This window comes from Theropithecus gelada, chromosome 9 (assembly GCF_003255815.1).
Source record: "Theropithecus gelada isolate Dixy chromosome 9, Tgel_1.0, whole genome shotgun sequence".
Lineage (NCBI taxonomy): Eukaryota > Metazoa > Chordata > Mammalia > Primates > Cercopithecidae > Theropithecus > Theropithecus gelada.
The window spans coordinates 14231144-14256029 of NC_037677.1; the positions used below are offsets into that span (position 1 = coordinate 14231144).

At 41.8% G+C, this 24886-nt stretch overlaps 1 protein-coding gene across 6 annotated transcripts in view; it reads right to left on the minus strand.

Annotated features, from left to right (window-relative positions):
* The window catches only part of CCNY (cyclin Y), a 305165-nt gene that overhangs the window by 26219 nt on the left and 254060 nt on the right, over positions 1-24886 (minus strand). For 5 of the 6 annotated variants that reach the window (XM_025396336.1, XM_025396335.1, XM_025396332.1 and 2 more), the window contains 3 exons: positions 18468-18503; positions 14432-14489; positions 14220-14339 (listed from right to left, as the gene is read on the minus strand). In XM_025396336.1, the coding sequence (XP_025252121.1) occupies positions 14220-14339; positions 14432-14489; positions 18468-18503 (214 nt within the window). The remainder of the gene's footprint in view (positions 1-14219; positions 14340-14431; positions 14490-18467; positions 18504-24886) is intronic. The other variant, XM_025396337.1, reaches the window with a different exon arrangement.

Below are 24886 nucleotides of genomic sequence, written 5' to 3' on the forward strand. Positions count from 1 at the left end.
GGAGTGCAGCAAACAGTGAATATAGCAAGCCTGAGACTGCTATGGGGCTGCTTCTGGGGCTGACCTCAGCTGGCATTTGAGAGCGTCCATTTCAGGAGGGCTCCCAGCATTCCCAGGACAGGTAAGAGCAGCTCGCTATGCACACAGGTGTACAAACAAGGTGGTTTATGCTGAGCCTGCTTTCCCTCTGGGACTCTGGAATTTTGGTATGTGCTTAACAGAGGATGTCTGCGTGATCCACACACACAAACCTCAGGCGTTGAGTCTCTAATGGGCTTTGCTGGTGGACAACATCTTTCAAGTATAGTCATACGTCATTTAACAATGGGTACATTCTGAAAAATGCTTCATTAGGCAATTCAATCCTTGTAGGAATACCATAGACTGCACTTACACAAAAGCAGGCGCTACGGCCTACTACAAACCAAGGCTGTGTGGTATGACCTATTGCTCCAAGGCTGCAAACCTGTACAGCATGTGACTATACTGAATACTGTAGGTAACTGGAACACAAGGGTGAGTATTTGTGTATCTAAATATATCTAAACAAAGAAAAAGTACTGTAAAAATATGGTATTGAAGATAAAAATGGTCCACCTGTACAGGGCACTTACGGTAAATGGGGCTTGCAGGACTGGAAGTTGCTCTGGATGAGTGAGCGAATGGTGAGTGAATGTGAATCCTAGGGCATTACTGTACACTACTGTGGATTTGATAAATGCTGTACATTTAGGCACTATTAAATTTATGAAAAAGATTTTCTGTAATAAAAAATTAACCCTAGCTTACTGTAACTTTATCAACTTTAAAAAAATTTTAAACTTTGGACTCTTTTGTAATAATGCTTAGCTGAAAACACACACTATACAGTTGTACAAAAATATTTTCTCTCTTTATATCCTTATTCTACAAGCTATTTTATATTTAAGTTTTTTTTCTTCACTTTCTAAACTTTTTTGTTAAAAACTAAGACATCAACACACATCTGCCTAGACCTACACAGAGTGAGGATTATCAATATTGCTGTTTTCTGCCTCCACATCTTGCCCCGCTGCCAGGTCTTCAGAGGCAGTAATACACACAAAGCAGTGGCCTCTTGCCTGCTTCCAGAACACCTCCTGAAGGACCTGCCTGAGGCTGTTTCACTGTTAACTTCTTTGTTTTAAAATAAGTAGAAGGGGTACACTCTAAAGTAACAATAAAAAGTATAGTATAGTAAACATATAAAACAGTAACACAGTCGTTTATTATCAAGTATTATATGTACTGTGCACATGCTAGACTTTTACATGTCTGACAGCACAGGTTTGCTTACATCAGCATCACCACAAACACCTGAAGCCTAGGATGCACTAGGATGTTGTGATGTCACTAGGCGATAGGAATTTCTGAGCTCCACTATAATCTTCTGGACAAATGTCATATATGTGGTCCACCGTTGACTGAAACACCATTATGTGGCACATGACCATATTGTTACAACTCACTGCTGGGGGATCAAGTGTGCCCTGTATCACTCCACTGGGAGAGGACTATTTTTCCTCCAGACTTTGCCCCACAGGCCCTCCCCTTTTTGCTGATTTTGCATTATACCTGGACATTGTAATAAGTCATAGCTGCAGAACTATATGCTGGGTCCTGTGAGTCCTGCCAGTAAATGATCAAACCTGGGGTGGTCTTAGGGACTCCCAACACACACAGTATTTTACAAATGCCAGGCTGCACCCGATTAGTGGGTTTTTAAACAAATATACCAGATTATGAACAGCATTCTTTACTGAAATTTTTAAAAAATGAAACAGATGGAAAAGAGTACATCTAGCAAGTTGAGGTATCTGTTTATGAAATCTTGGGCAGTAGTGTGCACTAAGATGAACATAATTTGCATTGCACTTGCCTTTAACTTTCCTGAATTTGCATAAGCATGGCAACTCTTAGACTCCCTGTCACTAAGTTTAGATAACTAGTGACTTGACCACCACTTATTATTTGCTAGCAATTGGAGGAACAACTGAATAAGATGTCTGGACTCATCACTGAATAGATGCCACCTGAATAACAGCTTTTGAATTCCTCAGAATCTATTAAAAGTGACCCATAAAGGAAGTCTTTCAGGGTCAGACTCAACTGATTCCACAGTCACTTCACCATCAGAGCACCAGATTCTGAGAAGGGATTTAGAGGCTGCAGTTCAGGGGTTGAATGGCAGGCATCGGACAGCCGTGCAGCAACGGCTGGGCCCTGCCAATAACTCCTCAGGCTGAGACCCAACCCCACTTGGCATGATCAGTCATCCTGACAGGCTGATATAACAAGCACTCTTCTTAGAATGCATCACCTAGGGAGGTGGAGCACAACCGCCTGCTTAAGTGTGGGTTGTACAGAGTGACCTCATTCCAAGGATACACAGTACAGAAAGTGGAGAAAAAGAGTGACTACAAAGCACAGAAACCTGACGAACACAACCTCAGCCAGGGATCAAGGTTATCATCAATAGTCATAAGTCATGTTGACCTTATGTACCTTTGATGTGTTGTGATAAAAATGATGCTTTACCTTTGTTATCTTCCTCCAAAAAAACATATAATCCCAGTCTAATCATGAGAAAAACATCACACAAATCCCAAGTTAGGAACATTCTACAAAAAAAACTAGCTAGCACTCCTCAAAACTGTCAAGATCGTCAAAAACAAGGAAAGCCTGAGAAACTGTCACAGCCAAGAGGAGACTAGGGAGACACGACAACTAGATACAGTATGGTGTCCTGGATGGGATCCTAAAGAAGAAAAGGGATGCTGGGTAAAAACTAAGTAAACTGGAGTAAAAATGAACTTCAGTTAATAATAATAATATATGGGCAGGTATGGTGGCTCACACCTGTAATCCTAGCACTCAGGGAGGCCGAAGACAGGAGTTCAAAGCCGGCCTGGGCAACGCAGCAAGGCCCAATCTCTACAAAATATTTTTAAAAGTTACGCGAGTATGAAGGTGCACGGCTGTAGTTCCAGCTACTCAGGAGGCTGCAGGGACAGGATCACTTGAGCACAGGAGTTTGAGGCTGCAGAGAGCCATGAATGGTGCCAATGCACTCTAGACAGGGCAACAGAATGAGATCCATCTCAAAAATAATAGAATACTACTATATCAGTATCAGTTCATTAAGTGTAACAAATAGATCACACTAAGATACTAAATTGTGTACATTATATCATACAATTTTATAATATAGATGTTAAAAACAAACTGGATGTGGGGTTTACAGGAACTCTGTTTTCTTCACAATTTTTATGTAAATCTAAAACTAATCTAAAACAAAAGTTTATTTAAAAAAATATATCTATGGAAATGAAAGTATAACCCAGCAAAACTTTTGCAATGCAACTAAAGCTTAGAAATTCATAACTGTAGATGCCTGTATTAAAAAAAAAAACTCAAATCAATAACCTAACTTTCCATATTAAGCAACTAGAAGAAGAGCAAACTGAAACTAAAGTAGAAGGAAGTAATCGAGATTGAAGTGGAAAGAAATGAAATAGAAATATTAAAACAAGAGAGAAAATCAATAAAACTGAAAGTTGATTCCTTGGAAAAAACAACAAAATTGAAAAACCTGAAGGTAGACCAACCAAGAAAAAGAAAGATGGCTCAAATGAGTAAAATCAGAAGCAAAACAGAGGACATTATAGACTTTACAGAAATAAAAAGAATTACAAAAGAATACTGTGGAACAACTGCATGACAACAAATTGGGTAATGCTGATGAAATGGACAAATTCCTAGAAAAACAAACTACTGCAATTGACTCAAGAAGAGATAACCTGAATAGACCTATAAGAAATAAGCAAGGAGACTGATTAGTAATGTAGAAACTTCCAAAAGAGAAAAACCCTGACCAACATGGCTTCAGTGGTAAATTCTACCAAACATTCAAATAAGAATACCAACCCTTGACAAACTCTTCAAAAAAAAAAAAAAAAAAAAGAAGGAATATTTCTCAATTCATTCTATGAGGCTAGTATTACCCTGATACCAAAACCAAAGCTATCACAAGAAAACCATAGACCAAATTCCTTACAAATATGGATGTAATTATCAACAAAAGACTAGCAAACTGAGTTCAGCAACATATAAAAAGAATTATATACTGTGACTAACTGGGAATTATCCCAGGAATGCAGGGTTAACATATTAATAGAACAAAAGATAAAAACTACACAATCAATCACGATAGATGCAGAAAAAGCATTTAACAGAATCTAATACCCTTTCAAAATAAAAACACTACACAAATTAGGAATATAAGAAAACTTCCTCAATCTGTTAAAGGACATCTACAAAAAACTCACAGCACACAGCACATTTAATGGAGAAGAATGGAAAGCTTCATACCTAATATCAATGACAAGACAAGGATGTGCACTCATGATACTTCTATTCAACACTGTACTAGAGGTACTAACTGTGGCAACTAGGCAAGAAAACGAAATAAAAGGCATTCCATAATGAAAAGGAAGAAGTAAAACGATCTCTATTTGCAGGTGATCTTCCCATGTAACATTCTAAATAATCTACTAAAAAAATTATTAGAATAAATGAATTCAGCAACGTGGCAGCGTACAAGATCTACAAAAATAAATTGTATTTCTATAGTCCAGCAATAAACCACCAAAAATGAAATTAAGAAAACAATTCAGTTTATAACAGCATGAAAAAGAGTTAAATACCTATGAATTTTTTTTTTTTTTTTTTTTTTTTTTTTTTGAGACGGAGTCTCACTCTGTCACCAGGCTGGAGTGCAATGGCACAATCTCAGCTCACTGAAATCTCTGCCACTGCAACTTCCGCCTCCTGGGTTCAAGCGATTCTCCTGCCTCAGCCTCCTGAGTAGCCGGGACTACAGGTGCGTGTCACCACACCCAGCTAATTTTTGTGTTTTTAGTAGAGATGGGGTTTCACCATGTTGGCCAGGATGGTCTCAATCTCTTGACCTCGTGACCCGCCCTCCTTGGCCTCCCAAACTGCTGGGATTACAGGTGTGAGCCACCGCGCCCAGCCCCAGGAATAAATTTAACAAAAGAAATATAAGATTTGTATACTGAAAACTATAGAAAAATGTTGACAAAATTAAAGAAAATCTAAATAAATAGAAAGATATTCCATGTTAGAAGACATTTGAATGCTTAATACTGCTAAGACCACAATACTTCCCAAACTGATCTACAATGTATCAATGCAATTCCTACTAAAATCCCAAAATTTTGGGGTGGTGGGTGCTGACAGAAATTGACAAGCTAATTCTAATGTTCATTGGGAAATGCAAGGATCACGGATGGCATGGCCAAAACAACATTGAGAGAGAAAAACAAAGCTGGAAACTCATACTTTCTGATTTCAACTTCAAATCTATGGTAATCAAGACAGTGTAGTACTGATATAAGGATATACATAAAGATCAATGGAACAAAACTGAAAACCCAGAAATAAACTTTCATGTTTATGGTCAAGTGATTTGTGACAAGGGTGACAAGACAGTTCAGTGGGGAAAGGATAAAGGCACTGGGACAACTGGATATCCAAATGCACAAGAATGAATGTGGACCCCAACTCACAAAAATTAGCTCAAAATGAATGATGGACCTAAATATAAGAGCTAAATTTATAAAACTCCTAAAGGAAGATATAGGGGTAAATCATCATGATCATGGGTTATGCAATGATTCTTAAGATAAGCACAAGTGACAAAAGAAATACATTGGGCTTCATGAAAATAAAAACCTAAGTTCCAAAATATACCATCACAAAAAAGAAATGACAAAACAGATGAGAAAATGTGTGTGAATCATATACCTGACAAAGGACTTGTATCCAGAACATATAAAGAACTCCTGCAACTCAACAACCAAAAGACAAACCCATTTTTAAATGGGCAAAGAATGTAAACAGATACTTCTCCAAAGAAAACATACAAGTGGTCAATAAACACATGCAAAGATGCTCAACCGTCATTAATCCTCAGGGAAATGCAAATAAAAACAATGAGCTAACCCTTCAAACCCACTAGAATGGCTAACATGAAAAAGACAGACACTAACAAGCATTGACAAGGATGTGATGTGGAGAAACTGAAAATCTCATTATGTTGCCAAAGGAAATCTGAAACTGTGCAGTCACTTTGAAAAACAGTCAGTCTGCTGTTCCTCACACCAGAGTTACCATATGACCCAGCAATTCTACTTCTAGATATATACCAGGAGAAATGAAGACATATGCCCACATATAAACTGTATCAGTTCATTTTCATGCTGCTGATAAAGACATACCTGAGACTGGGCAATCTACAAAAGAAAGAAGGTTTAATTGAACTTATGGTTCCACATGGCCGGGGAAGCCTCACAATCATGGCGGAAGGCAAGGAGGAGCAAGTCACGTCTTACACGGATGGCAGCAGGCAAAGAGAGAATGACAGCCAAGTGAAAGGGGCTTCCCCTTATCAAACCATCAGATCTCATAAGGCTTATTCACTACCATGAGAACAGTATGGGAGAAACTGGTGCCATGATTCAATTATCTCCCACCAGGTCTCTCCCACAACAACGGGAATTATGGGAGACACAATTCAAGACGAGATCTTGGTGGGGACACAGCCAAACTATATCATTCCACCCCTTGCCCCTCCCAAATCTCACGTCCTCACATTTCAAAACCAATCATGCCTTCCTAACAGTCCCTCATTTCAGCATTAACTCAAAAATCCACAGTCCAAAGTCTCATCTGAGACAAGGCAAGTCCCTTCCACCTATGAGCCTGAAAAATCAAAAGCAAGCTAGTTACTTCCTAGATACAATGGGGGTACAGGTAATGGGTAAATACAGCCATTCCAAAGGGGAGAAATTGGCCAAAACAAAGAAGTTACAGGGCCCAAGCAAGCCCGAAATCCAGCAGGGCAGTCAAATTTTAAAGCCCTAAAATGATCTCCTTTGACTCCAGGTCACGCTGATCCAAAAGGTGGGTTCCCATGGTCTTGGGCAGCTCCACCCCTGTGGTTTTGCAAGGAATAGCTCCCGTCCTGGCTGCTTTCACAGGCTGGTGTTGAGTGTCTGCAACTTTTCCAGGTTCATGGTACAAGCTGCTGGTGGATCTACCATTCTGGGGTAGCTCTTCTCATAGCTCCACTAGGCAGTGCCCCAGCAGGGACTCTGTGTGAGGGCTCTGACCCGATATTTCCCTTCCACATAGTCCTAGCAGAGGTTCTCCACGAAGGCCCTGCCCCTGAAGCAAACTTTTGCCTGGGCATCCAGGCATTTCCATACATCTGAAATCTAGGCAAACCTCAATTCTTGACTTCTGGACACCCACAGGCTCAATGCCACACAGAAGCTGCCAAGGCTTGGGCTTCCACCCTCTGAAGCAACAGCCTGAGCTGTGCCTTGGCCCCTTTTAGTTATGACTGGAGTGGCTGGGACACAGGGCAGCAAGTGCCTAGACTGCACACAGCACAGGAACCCTGGGCCTAGTCTACGAAACCATTTTCTCCAAGACCTCCAGGCCTGTGATGGAAGGGGTTGCCCTAAAGACCTCTAACATGCCCTGGAGACATTTTCCCCATTGTCTTGGGGATTACATTCTCTCCAGCAAATTTCTGCAGTCCGCATGAATTTCTCCTCAGATAATGGGTGTTTCTTCTCTATCAGACTGTCAGGCTGCAAATTTTGTGAACTCTTATGCTCTGCTTCCCTTATAAAACTGCATGCCTTTAACAGCACCCAAGTCACCTCTTGAATGCTTTGCTGCTTAGAAATTTCTTCCACCAGATACCCTAAATCATCTCTCTCAAGTTCAAAGTTCCACAAATCTCTATTGCAGGGGCAAAATGCCACTAGTTTCTTTGATAAAACATAACAAGAGTCACCTTTGCTCCAGTTCCCCAGTTCCTCATCTCCATCTGAGGCCACCTTAGCCTGAACCTTATTTTCCATATCGCTATCACTACTTTGGGCAAAGCCATTCAACAAGTCTCTAGGAACTTCCAAATTTTCCCACATTTTCCTGTGTTCTTCTGAGCCTTTCAAACTGTTCCAATCTCTGCCTGTTACCCAGTTCTAAAGTCACGTACATATTTTTGGGTATCTTCAGCAGCGCCCCACTCTACTGGTACCAATTTACTGTATCAGTCCGTTTTCACACTGATGATAAAGACATACCCGAGACTGGAAAAAAAAGAGGTTTAATTGGACTTAATTCCACACAGCTGGGGAGGCCTCAGAATCATGGCGGAGGGTGAAAGGCACTTCTCACATAGTGCCAGCAAGAGAAAATAAGAAGAAGGCAAAAACAGAAACCCCTGATAAACCCATCAGATCTCGAAGACTTATTCATTACCACGAGAACAGTATGGGGGAAACTGCTGCCATGTTTCAGTTATCTCCCACCAGGTCCCTCCCACAATAATGGGAGTTATGGGACATACAATTCAAGATGAGATTTGGGTGGCAACACAACCAAACTACATCACAAACTTATACAAATCTTACCACAAACTTAGGTTCACAGCAGCAGTATTCATAATAGCCAGAAAGTAGAAACAAATTAAATGTCTACCAACTGATGAATGACTAAACAAAATGAAGTACAGCCATCCTCAGCATCTGTGGAAGGTTGGTTCCAGGGCCCCCTGCGGATATTAAAATCTGAGGATGCTCAAGTCCCTGAAATAAAATGGCATAGTCATTTTTGTATAACCTGTGCATATCATCTCATATATCTCTACATGACTTATAATACCTAATAAAATGTAAATGCTAGGTAAATCGTTGTTATACTGTTTTGTTTAGGGAATAATGACAAGAAGAAAAAGTCTGTACATGTTCAGCACAGATACAACCATCACAGGCCTAACCACATGTTCAATTTGCAGTTGGTTGAACCTTTAGGTGCAAAACCCTTATACAAGGAGGGCCAACACTCACTCTCTCATATACATATACATACGCATATAGAGAGAGTGCCGAAAGCCTGTGCGTTGTGACCAACTCAGCATTCCACTGGAGGCTATATGATCAAATAGCAAACTGTTCACCATGAATGCAGGATGTGGGCAAACTCACAACTGTGCCTGCCACCAGAAGGTTTGCTGAAGGCAGTAACTCCCTGGCGCCATGCTCCCTGAGGTAATCTACTGGAACGTCTGGAGACTACTGTTCAGAGAATGCAGCTGTGCAGGCCTGCACTAAGTCAAGCAGCTGACTGACAAACACCCACTTCTCCCTATCTCCTTTACTCAATAAATACTATAAATATTGTACTACAAATACTATACTTAATAAAGGGCTATAGAAACTCAGGGTCCTTGTTCACTAAAAGCAAGGAGGCCCCTGACCCCTTCTTCCAAATACATTCTTTTGTCTTTGTCTTATTCTTGCGTTCGTCCTCCTTTGTTCACTCCAACAGGGATTGGGGCTGTGGCATATATATGTCTCATATATAGTCATATATATAGTCATATATATGTCTCAGTCATATATATGTCTCATATATATATCTCTCTCTCCATTCAATGGAATATTATTTGCAATAAAAAAGGACATACTACTATACATGCTACAATGTGGATGAATCCCGAAAACATATGCTAAGTAAAAGAAGCCAGTCATGAACTATCATATGAGATACTATTTATATGAAATGTTCAGAATAGGCAAATGAGACAGAAATTTGATTAGTGGTTTCCTGGGCCTGGGTGGAGGCTAAGAATGCGAAGTGAATGCCAAAGGGTAAGGGGTTTCTCTATGGGGTGAAGGGAATATTCTGAAATTATGTTGGAGTGATGGTTGTACAATGTATTAAAACCCACTGAAATGCTCACTTTAAGCGGCTGAATTGTAATGGTATATAAAATATGTCTCAATAAAGCTATTAAAAAATAGGGAATAAAGAAAGGGACCGCATCCCCTCTTGTCTGGTCAGCTGTCACTTTGCCACCTCCGTCTCTTCTTGGTCCCCCCCTTCCCTTATGCCTGAATCCCCCCATCAATCACCAACTTCCTCTTTCTCCCTCTCCCATTGCTGTGGTTCTGCAGACAGAACTAACCTCACATGGAATGCTCAATCAAGGTTCAGCTGAATGATGTGCCTGAAACTGAGGAGTTTGCCTCTGTCCCTTCAGAAAGCTTAAGCAGGGCGGGGTGTGGTGGCACATGCCTGTAATCTCAAAATTTTGGGAGGCTGAGATGGGCAGATCACTTGAGGTCAGGAGTGACCAGTCTGGCCAACATGGTGAAACCCCCATCTCTACTAAAAATCCAAAAAACTTAGCAGGGCATGCTGGTGCAAGCCTGCAATCCCAGCTACTCAGAAGGCTGAGGCAGGAGAATCGTTTGAACCCAGGAGGTGGAGGGTGCAGTGAGCTGAGATTGTGCTACTGTACTCCAGCCTGACCAACAAAGTGAGACTCCATCTCAAAAAAAAAAAAAAAAAAGCTTAAGCAATGAAATGACAGAATATGTGTCAAATGTTCTAAAGCTACTGGGGCACGGGAAGATAATGAATAGGTATTAAATGCTCCTTATGTTTCAGGCATATCATTACCATGTACTTCAGCCAGTAGGCAGTTATTACTGTGCTCACTACATGTTCAACAGATACTTACTGAGCATTTATTATAAGCTGGGCTGCGTTCCAGATGTTGGTCATATTGTAGTGAACCAAATGGACAAAAAGACAAAACATTTCTTACTCATGGGGCTTACTGACAAAACAATAAAATTAATGACTTCAACCTAAAGCATGCTGACAGGTGATAAGCACGTGGAGAAAAAGCAGGAAGTGACAAGCAGCGAGTGCGGTGCAGGAGGGAGGCTGCAACTTCAGATATGGTAGCCAGGCAACAGCTTCCTGATGTGCCCTTTGAGCAAAGATGAGGAGGAGGAGGGCAAGATGCATCTCAAGCATGCCTGGGTCAGAGGGGGCTGGGTGCCAAGGGGGCTGGGTGCAGAAGTCCCGAGGCAGGTGTGTGTCTGGTACTTTCAGGGAACAAACTGGCTGCAGCATGACACTGAGGAGAGTGGAGGCAGCTGGACAGAGATGAAAGGGAGGCTTAATCTTGCTGAGCCCCGTCAGTCACGTAAGGGCTTTGTGTTTTCCTCTGAGGAAGATGGGAACCACTATAGGTTCTGAACAGAGTAGAGGGCAAAGTGAGAAAAAAGAGCAGGACCAAGCTCCTTCAGCTCTGGGTCATGACTGATTTTTCTACAGATGAACATCTGACCCCAAAGGAACTGGGGCCTCCAAAATTGAAAGAGGAGACTGATTTAGAGGGTGTGTGGCCTTAAACGGAGAGGTGATGAAGCTAGGGTGGGAAAAGCTATTCATACTGTCCTGTCACATCCCATCGGAAGCAAGAAAGCCGACCTGCACATTAAGACCCCAGAGTCACAGCAGCGCGCAAAGGTGAGAGAAGCAGCCAGAAGGAAGAGAAACCTGCAGTGGGCCTCATTCTACAGACTGATGTCCTTCCAGACCTACAGGACAAGGGATATGTGGGACCTGCCTGGACCTTCCAATATGTCCTTCTGCCTTGGCCTCTGGCTTTCTCATCCTTCCAACAGAAGATCCCAGTTCAGACAGGCGGTGAGCTTTTCATGTTGTCAAGGTACCACCTGGGACTAAAGTGGGTGCTATGCATGGTTCTCAGGATCAGCCAGCTTGGGTGACTCCTAAGGGAAGGGCAGGGCCTTGTGGAGGGGCAGCTGGATGCCAAGGCCTTTCTGCCTACCTCACCACAGCTCTGGCTTCCCCCAGCTGCTGCAGGAACACCACAAAGGCCTCTACATAACTCAGCAAGGTGCAAATCAATTACCTCACTCCCTTTCAAATTTCCTCATGTGGCAGTATCCATAGGAGAGCTTTCAGCATATTCTACAAGGCTAAAAAATACACTTAGTGATCCTAAGTTATTGTTGTGAAATATTTGCTTTGGGTGAAGTAGGTCTGGGTGTCTGAAGGGCCTGCAGGCTCTCTGTCCACAGCAGGCTATAGTCCTACTCCGTGTGGGAAGCAGGGCCAGGACTAACTGCTCTTCCTCCCCCATCACCTCCTGAGCAGCATGCCAAGATGCCAAACACATGCCCAGTGAAAATAAGGGGTTAATGAATGCATCTCTGTCAACTCTAGGCCAGACTTGTCCTGACAGACTATTTCTAACTCTAGGGAACACGAGGAGGGAAGAACAATTCTACAAGAGTCTTGCTCAAGGCACACATCTCTATGCCCTCTGCCCATAAGCATGCAGCTGGGCTGAGCCTCGGCAGACAGCAGTGACCAGGGAATAGGCTGCAGGGCTGCACCCACCACGAAGGCCTCCAAGGCTGCTCCTCTCCAGCTGCAACCAACAAGACCCCCATGCAAACTGGCATCCTGGCCAACACCAGTCTATTTCATAGGACAAATGAAGATTTCAATAGTTATAATTATTCACAAGAAAAGTGCCAGTCCTACACTACTCCAAAGAAATGAACTCATCAGCCGCGTCATCTTTGGTGAGTGATGCAGAGGGCAGCGAGGGATGCCTGTTAGATGTTCTCTCAAGGCAGACACTGGGTGAGCTGCGGGGTTTAAATGCTGGCCCTGTCCTCCACAGGACATGAACATCCTTCAAGCTAAATAATAACTCCGACCAGGAGGGCACTATCATTCACAGCCAGGCCATATTTTTCTCAGGAATTAAAGGTCGAAAAAATCCCCACCCCGTTCCATCTACAGCAACTTCAAAATAAATCCTTCCTCATGGCATGTAGTCCAGTACTAATTTCATCTATGGTTTCATCTGAGCTTTTCTTACTCTTCTTTTCCCATCACTCAATTTCCCTACATAAAAATCTCAACCCTGTTGCCCTGTTGTGTGTTTTGGTTAGAACTTGAAATCCCTTTGAGGAACAAAGCTGGGCAATACGTACATTTCTCAATTATGACATAGGAACCTGCAATCATTCCTAATCATCTAATGATTATTTGATTTTTCTATTATCCTTCAGGCTGCGAGTTCAATGAGAAGGAATGAACAAATGGATGAACAGATGAATGAATGAGCAAACAAGCCAACAGGGTTTCTGTTCAGTTAGCCTCAGAGCACACAGTTCTTCATGTGGTGGAGACACAAAGAGTCCTTCAGTCGCCTGTAAAGCTTCTACGAGACAATTGTCTCTTCTCAGAAACTACAGGAAATGGTATTCTGATCTCCAGGATAGCTCATGCACAGGTAAAGCTAATTTCTCATCTAAGTTACACACAATGTAAAAGGTCAGTGACAAAAAGGGTTCCATTGTTAAATCTATTTCCCAAGTGAGATTTGACCTAAATAGTGCATAACATTTTAAGAATCCAAGAATACTTTTTCTTTTGAGACAGGGTCTCACTCTGCCCCTCAGGCTGGAGTGCAGTGGCATGATCACGGCTCACTGCAGCCTGACCTCCTGGGCTTAAGTGATTCTTTCACCTCACCCTCCCAAGTAGCTGGGACCACAGGCACGTGCCACCATGCCCAGCTGACTTTTAAGTTTTGTAGAGTCGGGGTTTCACTATGTTGTCCAGACTCATCTCAAACTCCTGGGCTCAAGCGATCCTCCTGCCCTGGCCTCCCAAAGTGCTGAAATTACTGATGCGAGCCATGGAGCCCAGCCATAAAAATAAATTTTTATTTTTTCTTGAGTCTTAAAATACACATTACCTCCATACTGTCTCTGAATATCCTGCAGACATATTTACTCAAAAGTCACAGAACAGAAGCTAAGAATATACACACCCCTTCCTAGACAAGTGTTCATGTAAAATGAATGTATTCATCATATCTTACTAATATTATTACAATTTTTGTAGGGAATCAACACCAGGAAACCTAGACGTTTATAGGGAGTACCTTGGCCATTTGATCACTCCCTTAGTCCTACTGTTTTACTTACCTGCATTTTTAATTTCAGCATTTATTGGATTTGAACGTGATTTCACAAAAGACTTTAGGTGGGTGCTATGGAACAATCTTCACACCCTCTTCTGGGATATCTATCCTCTATTCTCCCAGAAGAATGACAACACTGAAGCTTATGCCACAGTGTCCACAGGGTAACCTGGTGAGGATTCCCCGCTCAAACCCCACTCCTCTGAGTGACAGGAATGGGCCCTGAACCACTCCGGCTGGGGATGGGTGTGGCCATCCTGAGGGCACTCACCAGGGTGACGATGGCACATTCAGCCGTCAGCTGAGCAGCACTGAACAGTGTCCGAACGAACCGGTAAATCTGCTTCTGCTCTGGGTTGTGTTTGTCATAATCTGGTGGCACTTCGGATTTCTGGGGAAGAAAATATTTTCAGATGACTGCTCTCCTGATCAGAGCAAAAAAGAATTAAATCATCTCATGAAACACAAGGAGGAGGAGATTACCGAAAGAGGGTGAAGGTTTTCATCAAAAATATCTAAGAGCATCCTTCCATCTGGGTCCCTGGTAGGGAAAATAATAGAAAATGAAACTTACTTTCTGCAAGAATGTCATTCAAATAAAACAAAAATACATTTTAATTCAACGACTTTTTTTTTTTTTTTTTTTTTTTTTTTTTCCTGATATGGAGTCTCACTCTGTGGTCCAGGCTGGAGTGCAGCAGTGCCACCTCAGCTCACTGCAACCTCCACCTCCTGGGTTCAAGCGATTCTCCTGCCTCAGCTTTCCAAGTAGCTAGGATTACAGGTGCCTGCCACCATCCCCGGCTAATTTTTTTTTTTGTATTTTTAGTAGAGACAAGGTTTCACCATGTTGGCCAGGCTGGTCTCGAACTCCTGACCTCAAGAGACCTACCTGCTTTGGCCTCCCAAAGTTCTGGGATTACAGGTGTGAGCCACTGTACCCAGTCAATTCGACTATTTCAGGAAACACAAGTCAGTGCTAAATGGTTATTCATGAATAATGATTTTTCTTGGGTGCAATAGTTAATCACTTTTGATTAAAATAGCCCAAAGAAATAAACGTTATAAACCACACTTAGCTAAATTAAGTAAAAATTTAATTTTAATGCTCTGAGTTTTCAAATGAACCAAATCTACGCAAATGACTTAAATTTGACATCTTATTTCCAAGCAAAGGTTGATGATCTGCTTAAGCCATTACCATATTGTGGGTGATAGGAAAGAAGTGCCAGGGTAAGAATGAATACTCAATGTATCCTAGAGATCAGTCTTATTATTCACAACATGCAACATCATTACTTCATTAAGTTTCACAATTTTACACTGAAAAACAAGAGGTGACAGATAAAAAGTCTTTAGTCAATAACCTGTAAGTGAATAGTTGGTTATTAACAGGCTGGTACATGCACAGAACCACTTAAAGAGGTAGCTTTCACTGTGAACACAGTGCCATGGGCTGCTGGGCTTTGTGGGGACCCTCTGTACCACACCAGTGACAGCTCTGCTTTCATCTGTTATATGAAATTTAAGTTTTGCCTAAAAAATTTTCTGTAAACAACAAACTTGGAAACGACAACTTTTGGCTAACTGCATGTAATTTCCATAGTCTGTGCTTCAGTGTCAGGCTTCAGAACTTCAGAAGGCTACAGACCTGTCCCTAACATACACTCATCATTGCAAACATTACAATATCTGCTTTAGAAATTTAACATCTGTGTAAAAATAAAAGAGAAAGAGCTTAACAAAACAGCTAAATTTTCATTCCTACATTTGCACAACAACAATTATTATTACTATTTTTTGAGACAGAGTCTCGCTCTGTCACCAGGCTGGAGTGCAGTGGCGCAATCTCAGCTCACTGCAATCTCCACCTCCCAGGTTCAAGCGATTCTCCTACCTCAGCCTCCTTGTAGAGGCTGCCTCAATATCCCCTGTAGCTGGGATTATGAGTGCATGCCACCACGCCCAGCCGATTTTTGTACTTTTAGTAGAGACGGAGTTTCACCATGTTGGCCAGGATGGTCTCGATCTCCAGACCTTGTGATCCGCCTGCCTCGGCCTCCCAAAGTGCTGGCATTACAGCCACAAGCCACCGCGCTCGGTCACAGCAATTATTTTTAAAGCTCTGGGCATTCACACCTGTGCTCATTTACATTTGCCTGTATGAATACAGGCAGCAGAGACACAGATCAATCCAAACGAAAGAAAGGTTCAACCCAGCAGGGAGTCTGTGAGCAAAAAGCAGCTTCTGGGTGCATCTGGCTACACTCTGACACCAACCCTGGCTACAAAGAATCAGTGGATTCCCTCATCTTATTTACTGAGTTTTCAAATAAACCAAATCTTGAATCTCTATGAGGCATTCAAGATGCTACACAAGAGACAGAGCCTGGCCCAGGACCCCATTCCTCAGCAGTTGAGACCCATTCAATTTTGCTGAAGAACAAGGGCCCCTGAAAGCATCCAGTACTCTAGAGAAACATTCGCCTGAAGTAATTTTTAAAATGAGAACAGAGTCTAAAAATATAAATGAGAATTAAGAGCTCAAGGTAAGAAGACTCAGGAAAGGGAATTCTGGAGAATCCTCTGAGAAGCAGACTGTTTCCTTATTTGCACTAAAAGCTGTGTGTCCCAGCTGAACAGCACCACACCACCTTTATCAAGTTAACAGGTCTATCACCAGCACCAAAGGCCAGCCTAGCATGACAGCGAGGAGCAGGCGTGCACACGGGCATGCCTCCTCATATCTAGAGACGTGCAGGTGGCAATCTGTACATTAATCATGCTTGTTTACAATGCTCAATTTTTCAGTTAGACTTTCTCTACTTCCACTCACTCACTTTTGGTGCAATTTATCACCATTAATCTAGGAGAGCAATATGATTAGTGGTCTGAGTGCTAGATTGCATTCATTTCCCAGTTCCCCAATTTACTAGTTGTATCATCTTAGTCAAATTAATCTCTCCGTGCCTCTAATTTCTTTATCTGTAAAATGAAGATACCAGCATCACCTTAAGGAGTTGTTATTAAAGCATGTAAAGAACTGACCAGAGGAGTCAGAGTAGGTGCTTCACAAAGCCAACTCTTACTATTATCAGCTCTGGCTACATTCACTTCAGGATCCATCATAGTCTAAGTACTAAGAAATAGAGATTCTAATGCAAAATTGTCTTGAAAGTACAACTGAGCTTCATCAATGGAATTCCACTGTTTCTTAAGCTTTACAGATTTAAAAAGTTTGAACTAGTATAGAAATAGGCAACAAAATCTACACTTTCATTGATAACATTACTCTAATTCAAGATATAGGGTTCTGAAGTTGTACTGTTCTGTAACTTCTTAAATCCAAAATTCTCAAGCACCATAAAGAACCATGAATCACAATTACAGTATGGAAACAGATGATCACAGAGAATTCCTTTCTAGGTGTCTCCTGGATATTCGTGTTTTCTCCAATACTGTTCATTAGAAGCTGTCATCCAACCTCCCTTGCACTGACTAACCACACTTTGTAAACAGATACAAGGTGTGGGGCTCCCACCGGCTGAGCTCTGCACTTAGCATGTGGTGGCTCTGCTTGTTCCCAAACTAGTTCACACCAGCTGCACCCAGCAGACTCATGTAACATACATGATTGTCACATTATGCATGAAATATGACTACCATGAGAGTGGCTATGTCCTCATGAAAACTAAGGAGGATGCTTTGGAAACATCCGATAAAAGGAAATTGCTAAAAATAAATTTGCTGTAGATTAGGTGTGGTCAAAACTGGAAAGATTTTATACTCATCTGTTATGCAAATGTCCTCAAGCTTTCTCACTACTGACAAAAAAAAAAAAAACTTGGAAAGGATGAATTAATTATAGCTGTGGCTTATGAAAGAAATAAATTTTGGTTCTCCAATCAATGTCCTGTGCTTGAAGCAAATGTTTTGAAGCTGTATTTTTTAAAAATTGGCAAATGAATGTATTCTTACATGTTTTATGCTGAAATAAAATGTATAAGGTAGATTTTTTTTTTCACTCCCTGTTTTAACTGATTTTTAAAATTAACCAACTATTGCCAGATACACTTACATCAGAGAGGGCTTCTATATTAAAATAGTTTATGCCTGCTAAATTTACACCAAAATTGCCTCTAGTGAATTCAAACTATAAATTAAACATTTTTTCATGTTCAAGTTGCACCCAGTGAACTTTTAAAACGACATTTTACAAAAGACAGAATGTTTAAATAAATTTTAAAGAAAATAAAGAAGAAAAAGGAAGCCAAACATCGTTGAGAAGCTTTGTCTGTTTTGCTGGTTTCAACCACACTCATTTGGTTTCCTCTGATTCGAAAGCAGTTCAGCACTTACCTGGGAAGTTTTAGTAAATTATACTACCTTTAGAAATTCTATGAAAATATGAGTTAAGAATGTATAATTCAAAGGTTTAGGCAACTAAAATATGAAAAAAATAGGAACAACGTAACAGAAGATAATGTATGATGTTTTTAGCACACGACCATCCACATACCTGTTTTTGATGTGATAATATATTGCAAGAGCGACACTGTGAAAATAAAATGCAGAGGTTCAGTGTCCATGAGCGTATTCAAGACCTTACACATTACCTGGCCACAGTCTGAACATAAATATTTAAACAGAAGTCAAAGCCTAACAATCTTTCTGAACAGTCTCCTTTTATTCACAATACTGATCAGGAAAATGTCCTCTTCTGAGTAAATCAATCTGGCACTCATTCCCAGGAATAATATTACATCTCTTCTAGAAACAAAAGAACTTCAAGTGATAGTTAGAAGCAAACTGCTCTTTCTATTCAGAAATTTTCAGCTTTCCTCACTTGTATTTAAAAAAAAAAAAAGCACTACGTAAAACATTGGTGGTATAAAGAAAACAGCTTTAGAAATCTACAACTCATAACCTACTAGTTTAGAAAATTCACGGTTTCTTTATAACTACCAGAAAAATGTGAATGTCACCCAAGAAGTTTGCTATTTTTCCCTTAATAACCTCTGGGCAATCTGCTCAAGTTATTCACTCACTTGCTAAAATGGTACTGTAACTTTTATTTGTAGCACTACTTAAAATTTTATTTTACATTTTAAAAGGTCTGAATTTAATGAACAACTACATTCCCTTTCTCTGAACTTCTTTTCTAAAATAATTTTTTTTCTGACTAGAAAATATATTCATTGTAGAAATTTTGGAGAACATATTTAGAAAATACAACTATTAGCTTAAGATATATAGCTTTCTATAAATTATGTGTGTAAGGAGACAGGTTTGCATCCTACTTTTAACTTTTTTCATGTTAACATTTTTTTATCATTAAAAACATGATTTTAAATGGCTGATTATATTCCTTCATATGGTTGTCGAAAACTTAACTATTCCCCACTATTGAACATTTAGGTTGTTTCTAATACTTTGCAATTATGATTAACACCATAATGAACATCCCAATATTTGTGCAATATACAACTATATTATTTCCATAAGGATACATCCTATAATTGGAATCACTTGACCTCAAGTCATTAACAATGGTAAGGCTCTCAACACATATTGCCAAACATCTTTGCAGAAAGTCTACACCAGTGGACTCCCCAGCAGCGTCTGTTTCGACTCGCACTCACTGACACTGACCTGAATCTTTTGACCAAGTGGTCTCCCAACTGGACAGGTGAAGAAAAAAAAAAAGTTTTCCTTTTTCTACCTGGGTTTCTTTAAATTCCCATCAAGTTGGCAGGGTTATTCATGTTCTGGACAATTTTTAAAAATTTCCTCTTTCAAAAACTGTCTAGATACTTCCACTATTTTTGTTTTATATTAAAATTTATCAAGGAGGTCAAAAATTATTTTTAAGTTTCTAAGAACATACGTAACTGTTTGCAGCAGACAGTGTTCTGATCCTCTCAGGGTACCGACTTGGCCCGAACATTTCCGCTTACTCAGCCACACTGGCTTAGAGACATGAGCATGCACCTTGGATTCCAAAGCACCCAGATGTTCCCTGTGACTTAACATGACAGTAGCTAATCTCACTCTCTTATATTCTTCTAAACCTCTCTCTTTCCAGAGCTCTTCATTTAAATGACTTCGGCCTAGTGTTGAAAGTACTCATGAGCAAATAAGTGCTAATACATCCTTTTTCTTCTAACATCTTGAAAAGCATTGAAGCTGACGAAGAAACTGTAACTGGGGTAAAAGGGCTTCAGAATTTATAAAAAGTAATAAGGTTTTCAAAGTGTTTTCACATACGTTAATAGTCCTGTAAGAAAAAAATAGATGTTACTGATTCTATTTTATAAATGGGAAAAACTCAGGTTCAGACGGTAGCTGCCAGGATTTCTGGCTTGTATAAGGCTGTGTACCCTTCCGTTTTCACCATGTAGCCTCTGGGAAAGGGAGGAATTAGTTTTATTCATTTACTAGTCATGCTGTGATGACTGTTCTTCTAATCTAATGTTACATTTCAATGAAATGTTTCACATGATTAATGTCTTTGAGAAAGAAGATGTTCCTGCTTCCCCTGTGAGGGAGCATACAGCAGTAGAAATATCACTAGACTGAAGTCACATCAACCTGGGTTCTGAACCTGGCTCCTTCCTCTTTATTAGTGCTAATTCACCTCTCAGAGCTTTCATTTCCTCATTTATAAAATTAGAACAATACAACCCACATCGTGGAGTTGTAATTATGATCAAATAAAAAAAAGTATATAAAAGCATGATCTTACATTAACTTTTAAAAGAAAAGTTACTATTATTGTTGTTCCCCTAGTGTCTGGCTTCTGCCGAACGGGTGAGAACCTTCAGGGCCCCAAGATTACTATCTCCCAAGCTAAAGTCAAGATTGGATATTATCATGGCCTAAGACCTCCAGGAAAAGTAGAGCCACTCTGTAGGCCAATTTCCATTCAAGGTGATATCCCAGAAAGTGAGACCACCAGGCTGAGGGTTCAGGTACAGTACAGCTCCATGGACTAGTTTAGCAGTCACCTGGAAGGAAGTGACTGCCCAAAGAGGCTGTCAGCTGACAACTGAATCAGGCCCAGGCTTGCAGCTTCACCCTACACACAGTCTCTCTTGTCAAACCTAAGGCTGGAATCACCCCAAAAACGGATCTCTGCGCCACTGTGCTCCCTTTTAATTAGGCAGTACGATGGCCTGAGATAGTGGGCCAAGTGGAAATGAAGGTCCTTTCATATCTTAGTGGCTCTAGAACGGTCTGCAATATTTCAACTGTTTGCAGCTGTGTCTTTTGTCAAATATGGCTATTGGAAAAACCAGCCTCACCCGACTAGACCATGTCCAGGACTTTATGGTGTCCCCTGGTTCCTGGACTTTCTGTTCATTGACAACCTATCCTCTGGGAATTGCAGGTGTTTAAGAACCTTTTAGGTAGCCTTTTATAAAAGACTCAAACCTGTGTAAGTCAGTGACATATTATCTATACAATGTTTTAGGCAATATGCAAGGCATTCACCCAAACAGCCAGGTCTCTGGTCATCAAGCCAAGGCAGTAGTGGGGCTCTGTGAGCACCCCTGGAGGAAAGCCTGAAGGGTTCACTTGGGTCCTCTCTGGTGAAAGCAAACATGTCCTAGGACTCTGGATCTAAGGGTATGTTCAAGAAAGATTTGTTGTAGGACAGTCTTTCATATTCCTAAACAGTTAGTCTTTTGGGGCTAACATTTGGGACCACAGCATGTGTGGCCAGAGTTACCTTAGTTTTTGGTAATCAACCATCATCCTTCAGATGCTGTTACATTTTTGCATCAGCCACACACAGCTGTTATATGGGTTCTGTGTAGGATGCACAATCCTCACTCTCTTTCGTTTTTGAGTAGCTGCTGTTATCTTTCTGAGTCTTCCTGAGAGATGTGTATCTGTAGAATCTATCTTGGGTGGGGTCATATACTGGCTGTCATCTGGCCTCCCCATGGAGTGTGGCTCTTATCACCCTTGCCCAGAGATGGAATTTGTCTGCGTTCCTCTAAAGGCAGCTCCCAGGAGACTGTCTCTCCCTAAAATGTGTTTTGGGACTGAGATGCAGACCCACAGTGGGTAAGTGGAGCATGTCTAATTTGTAACAGGAGGCGTGCTCATCTCACAAAGGCAGGTGGATAGATCTCTGGATCTATATCTATGAGTCAGGGGCCCAGAAACTGTGAGGATCAGCAGGCATGGAGTACGCTCAGCCCTGGAACCACCAGAGTCAAAACTATGTTTCGAGGGAACCAATGAATGGCACCACACTGAGGAGAACTTCGCTTTCTTGTCAGTGTAGAGGCTGCAGTGCTCACCACCTTCTATCCTTGGGTTTTTTTCTAGAGGCAGTGTCCAGGGTTTAGGATTAACCCTAGTGGCAAACTGGTACTCTGGCTTTGGGGTTTTTAAAAGTCTAAGGAGAATTGTACTGGGTTGTCTATTTTGTTTTTGGACCTGTCTTTAGAAGGTCTTGTCAAATTTGGCTCCTCGACACCCGTTGTGTTGGATCTCCCTTTTTTTCTGGTCTCTTTTCAGGTTCCCCTGTTTTTGCAGCACTCCTCACCTTAGCTGTGCCAGTCATTGTTTCTACTTCCCCTCTTTCAGCCACGAAGCCCCATCCAAGGGACATACGGTGGGAAACAGTGTCCTTCCATCCAGGTGGAGCAGTCTTGAGGGGTTTACCGTGCATGCTGGCAGTGAATGGGGTGCCATCCGGCCCCTGGAAAGCAGGGGCATAGACCGCCACCCTCAGTGTCAATCTGTGCAACAAAGCCTGTACCTTGTTTATAGGGTTCTATGGTGAAGGACCCCCAGGCATATCTCCTTCGCAGGGCCAGAATGATCCTGTCTCTCAGGGAACAGCCCAGGAGCCAAGTAGGTGCTGTCTGACGGAGGAGGGCTGTGACATTGCTAATCTTTTCTGCCTCACCTCCAGACAGAACCACCCATTGGTGTCTACCCTACCAGACAAGTGCCTAAGGCCTCCTTTAGTTTCTGCCCAGAGTGGCTAACCAGATCAATTAACCCTGGTGAGCCACAGAGTTAACCAGCTCTTACCACCCTTATCAAATCCAAGTTAACCAGGCCAGAGAGTGGTCAAGGCACTCTGATTTTCAGTTAGGACACAGAAAGAACTCAGGGGACCTGGGGGACCCTGAGTGCCCAGCTTCAGAGGCTTGGTCAGCTCTGCCAAGTCCTCAGAAAATGGTGCAGTTTCACCAAGGAAGGGCCGGAGCCCTAACAGAGAACAGAACATTTGGACTATAGGGTTTGCTCAGCGGCTTTTCCCACTTAGCTGGGGAGGAAGTAAATGCTATTTTCTTGCACAAGAAAACAAAATGGATTTGTGACTTCTGGCACTGCATTTGTCTTACTTCTTACCCAGAGCTAAATTAGCAACGTACATAGCAATCCTAAAACCTCTGAAGGGCAAGAAGGGGTGGGTTCTAGCAGCACAGAGGGGCTGAGCCATAGACAGGGCTGTGATGGGCATTAGCTCTTCCCTGGCCCTGGAGGCCAAGAACCCTGATGGTGTGGCCAACTGCGCAAAGGGGCTCCCCAGCACCCTCCACTCTTTTCTTTGATCATCATCTTATGCTTGTCAGAGGATTTGGTGGAGAGGGTTTGGCTGCAGAGGCACAAAGTGTGGCTGACAAACTCTAAATTCATACCACAGCTGTTGGCATTTAGGGGAAAAATAGGAAAATCAAGTTCTCAAAATAAAAAATTATGTCTACAGAAAGAGTGAGCACTGAAAGAATACCTAACCTTTTTATAGCTTTTCTTTCACTGTTAGATTAGCACTCAACCCTCCACCCAATCCCCAACTAGAATCTGCAAATATGTTTATTTCTAGCAATCCCCACTTTACAGGTGGATTATCTTCCAAAAATCAGCTTATAAATCACTATTTACAACCTAGGGCATTCTTCTCACAGTTATAACCTTGTAACTGGATTTCAGGAAGCAACTCTGGCCCACAAATGCTCACTTATGCCCACAATGAAGTTGAACTACAATATTAATGATTGTGTTATCAGTTTTAATGTCTGGAGTAGGATGCAAGAGGACCTGGGGTTAACAGGAGGCAGAGAAAGCAAAAAAGAAAATAGGAGTTTTCTTTGGACAGGAGTAGGGCAAGATTTAGGCAAAATTTTAGAATGGGATGGCATGTGGATTTCACAACTTCCTATCTTTTTCACTCTTCTTCCTTCTGAGTATCCCTTTCCTCTCACATTGTCAACACCCCTACCTAAGGAACTCAACTGGACCTGCTAACGTCTCTATGTTTTTGCCTCTTTACCTACAGGAAGTGTGAGATGCTGGTATTTCCAGGGAAGGATTCTGATGGCACTACTTCAGTTGGGTCCCACCCTGCCCAGCTCCCAGTGTGCATTTTAAAAAGAGGATACTTTCGACTGGGCACCGTGGCTCATGCCTATAATCCCAGCACTTTGGGAGGCCAAGGTGGGTGGATTGCTTGAGCCCAGGAATTCAAGACCAGCCGAGGCAACACGGTGAAACAAATGTCTCTACAAAAAATACAAAAATTAGCTGGGCGTGGTAGTGTGTGCTTGTAATCCCAGCTACTTGGGAGGCTAAGGCGGGAGGATCTCTTGAGCCTGGGAGGCGGAGTTACAATGAGCTGAGATCATGCCACTGCACTCCAGCCTGGGGATAGAGATCCTGTCTCAAGAAAAAGAAAAAGGGAGAGGGAGAGGGAGAAAAGAAAGGAAAGAAAGGGAAGAAAGGGAGGAAAGGGAAGAAAGGGAGGAAAGGAAGGAAAGGAAGGAAAGGAAGGAAAGGAAGGAAAGGAAGGAAGGAAGGAAGGAAGGAAGGAAGGAAGGAAGGAAGGAAGGAAGGAAGGAAGGAAGGAAGGAAGGAAGGAAAGAAGGAAGGAAGGAAGGAAGGAAGGAAGGAAGGAAGGAAGGAAGGAAGGAA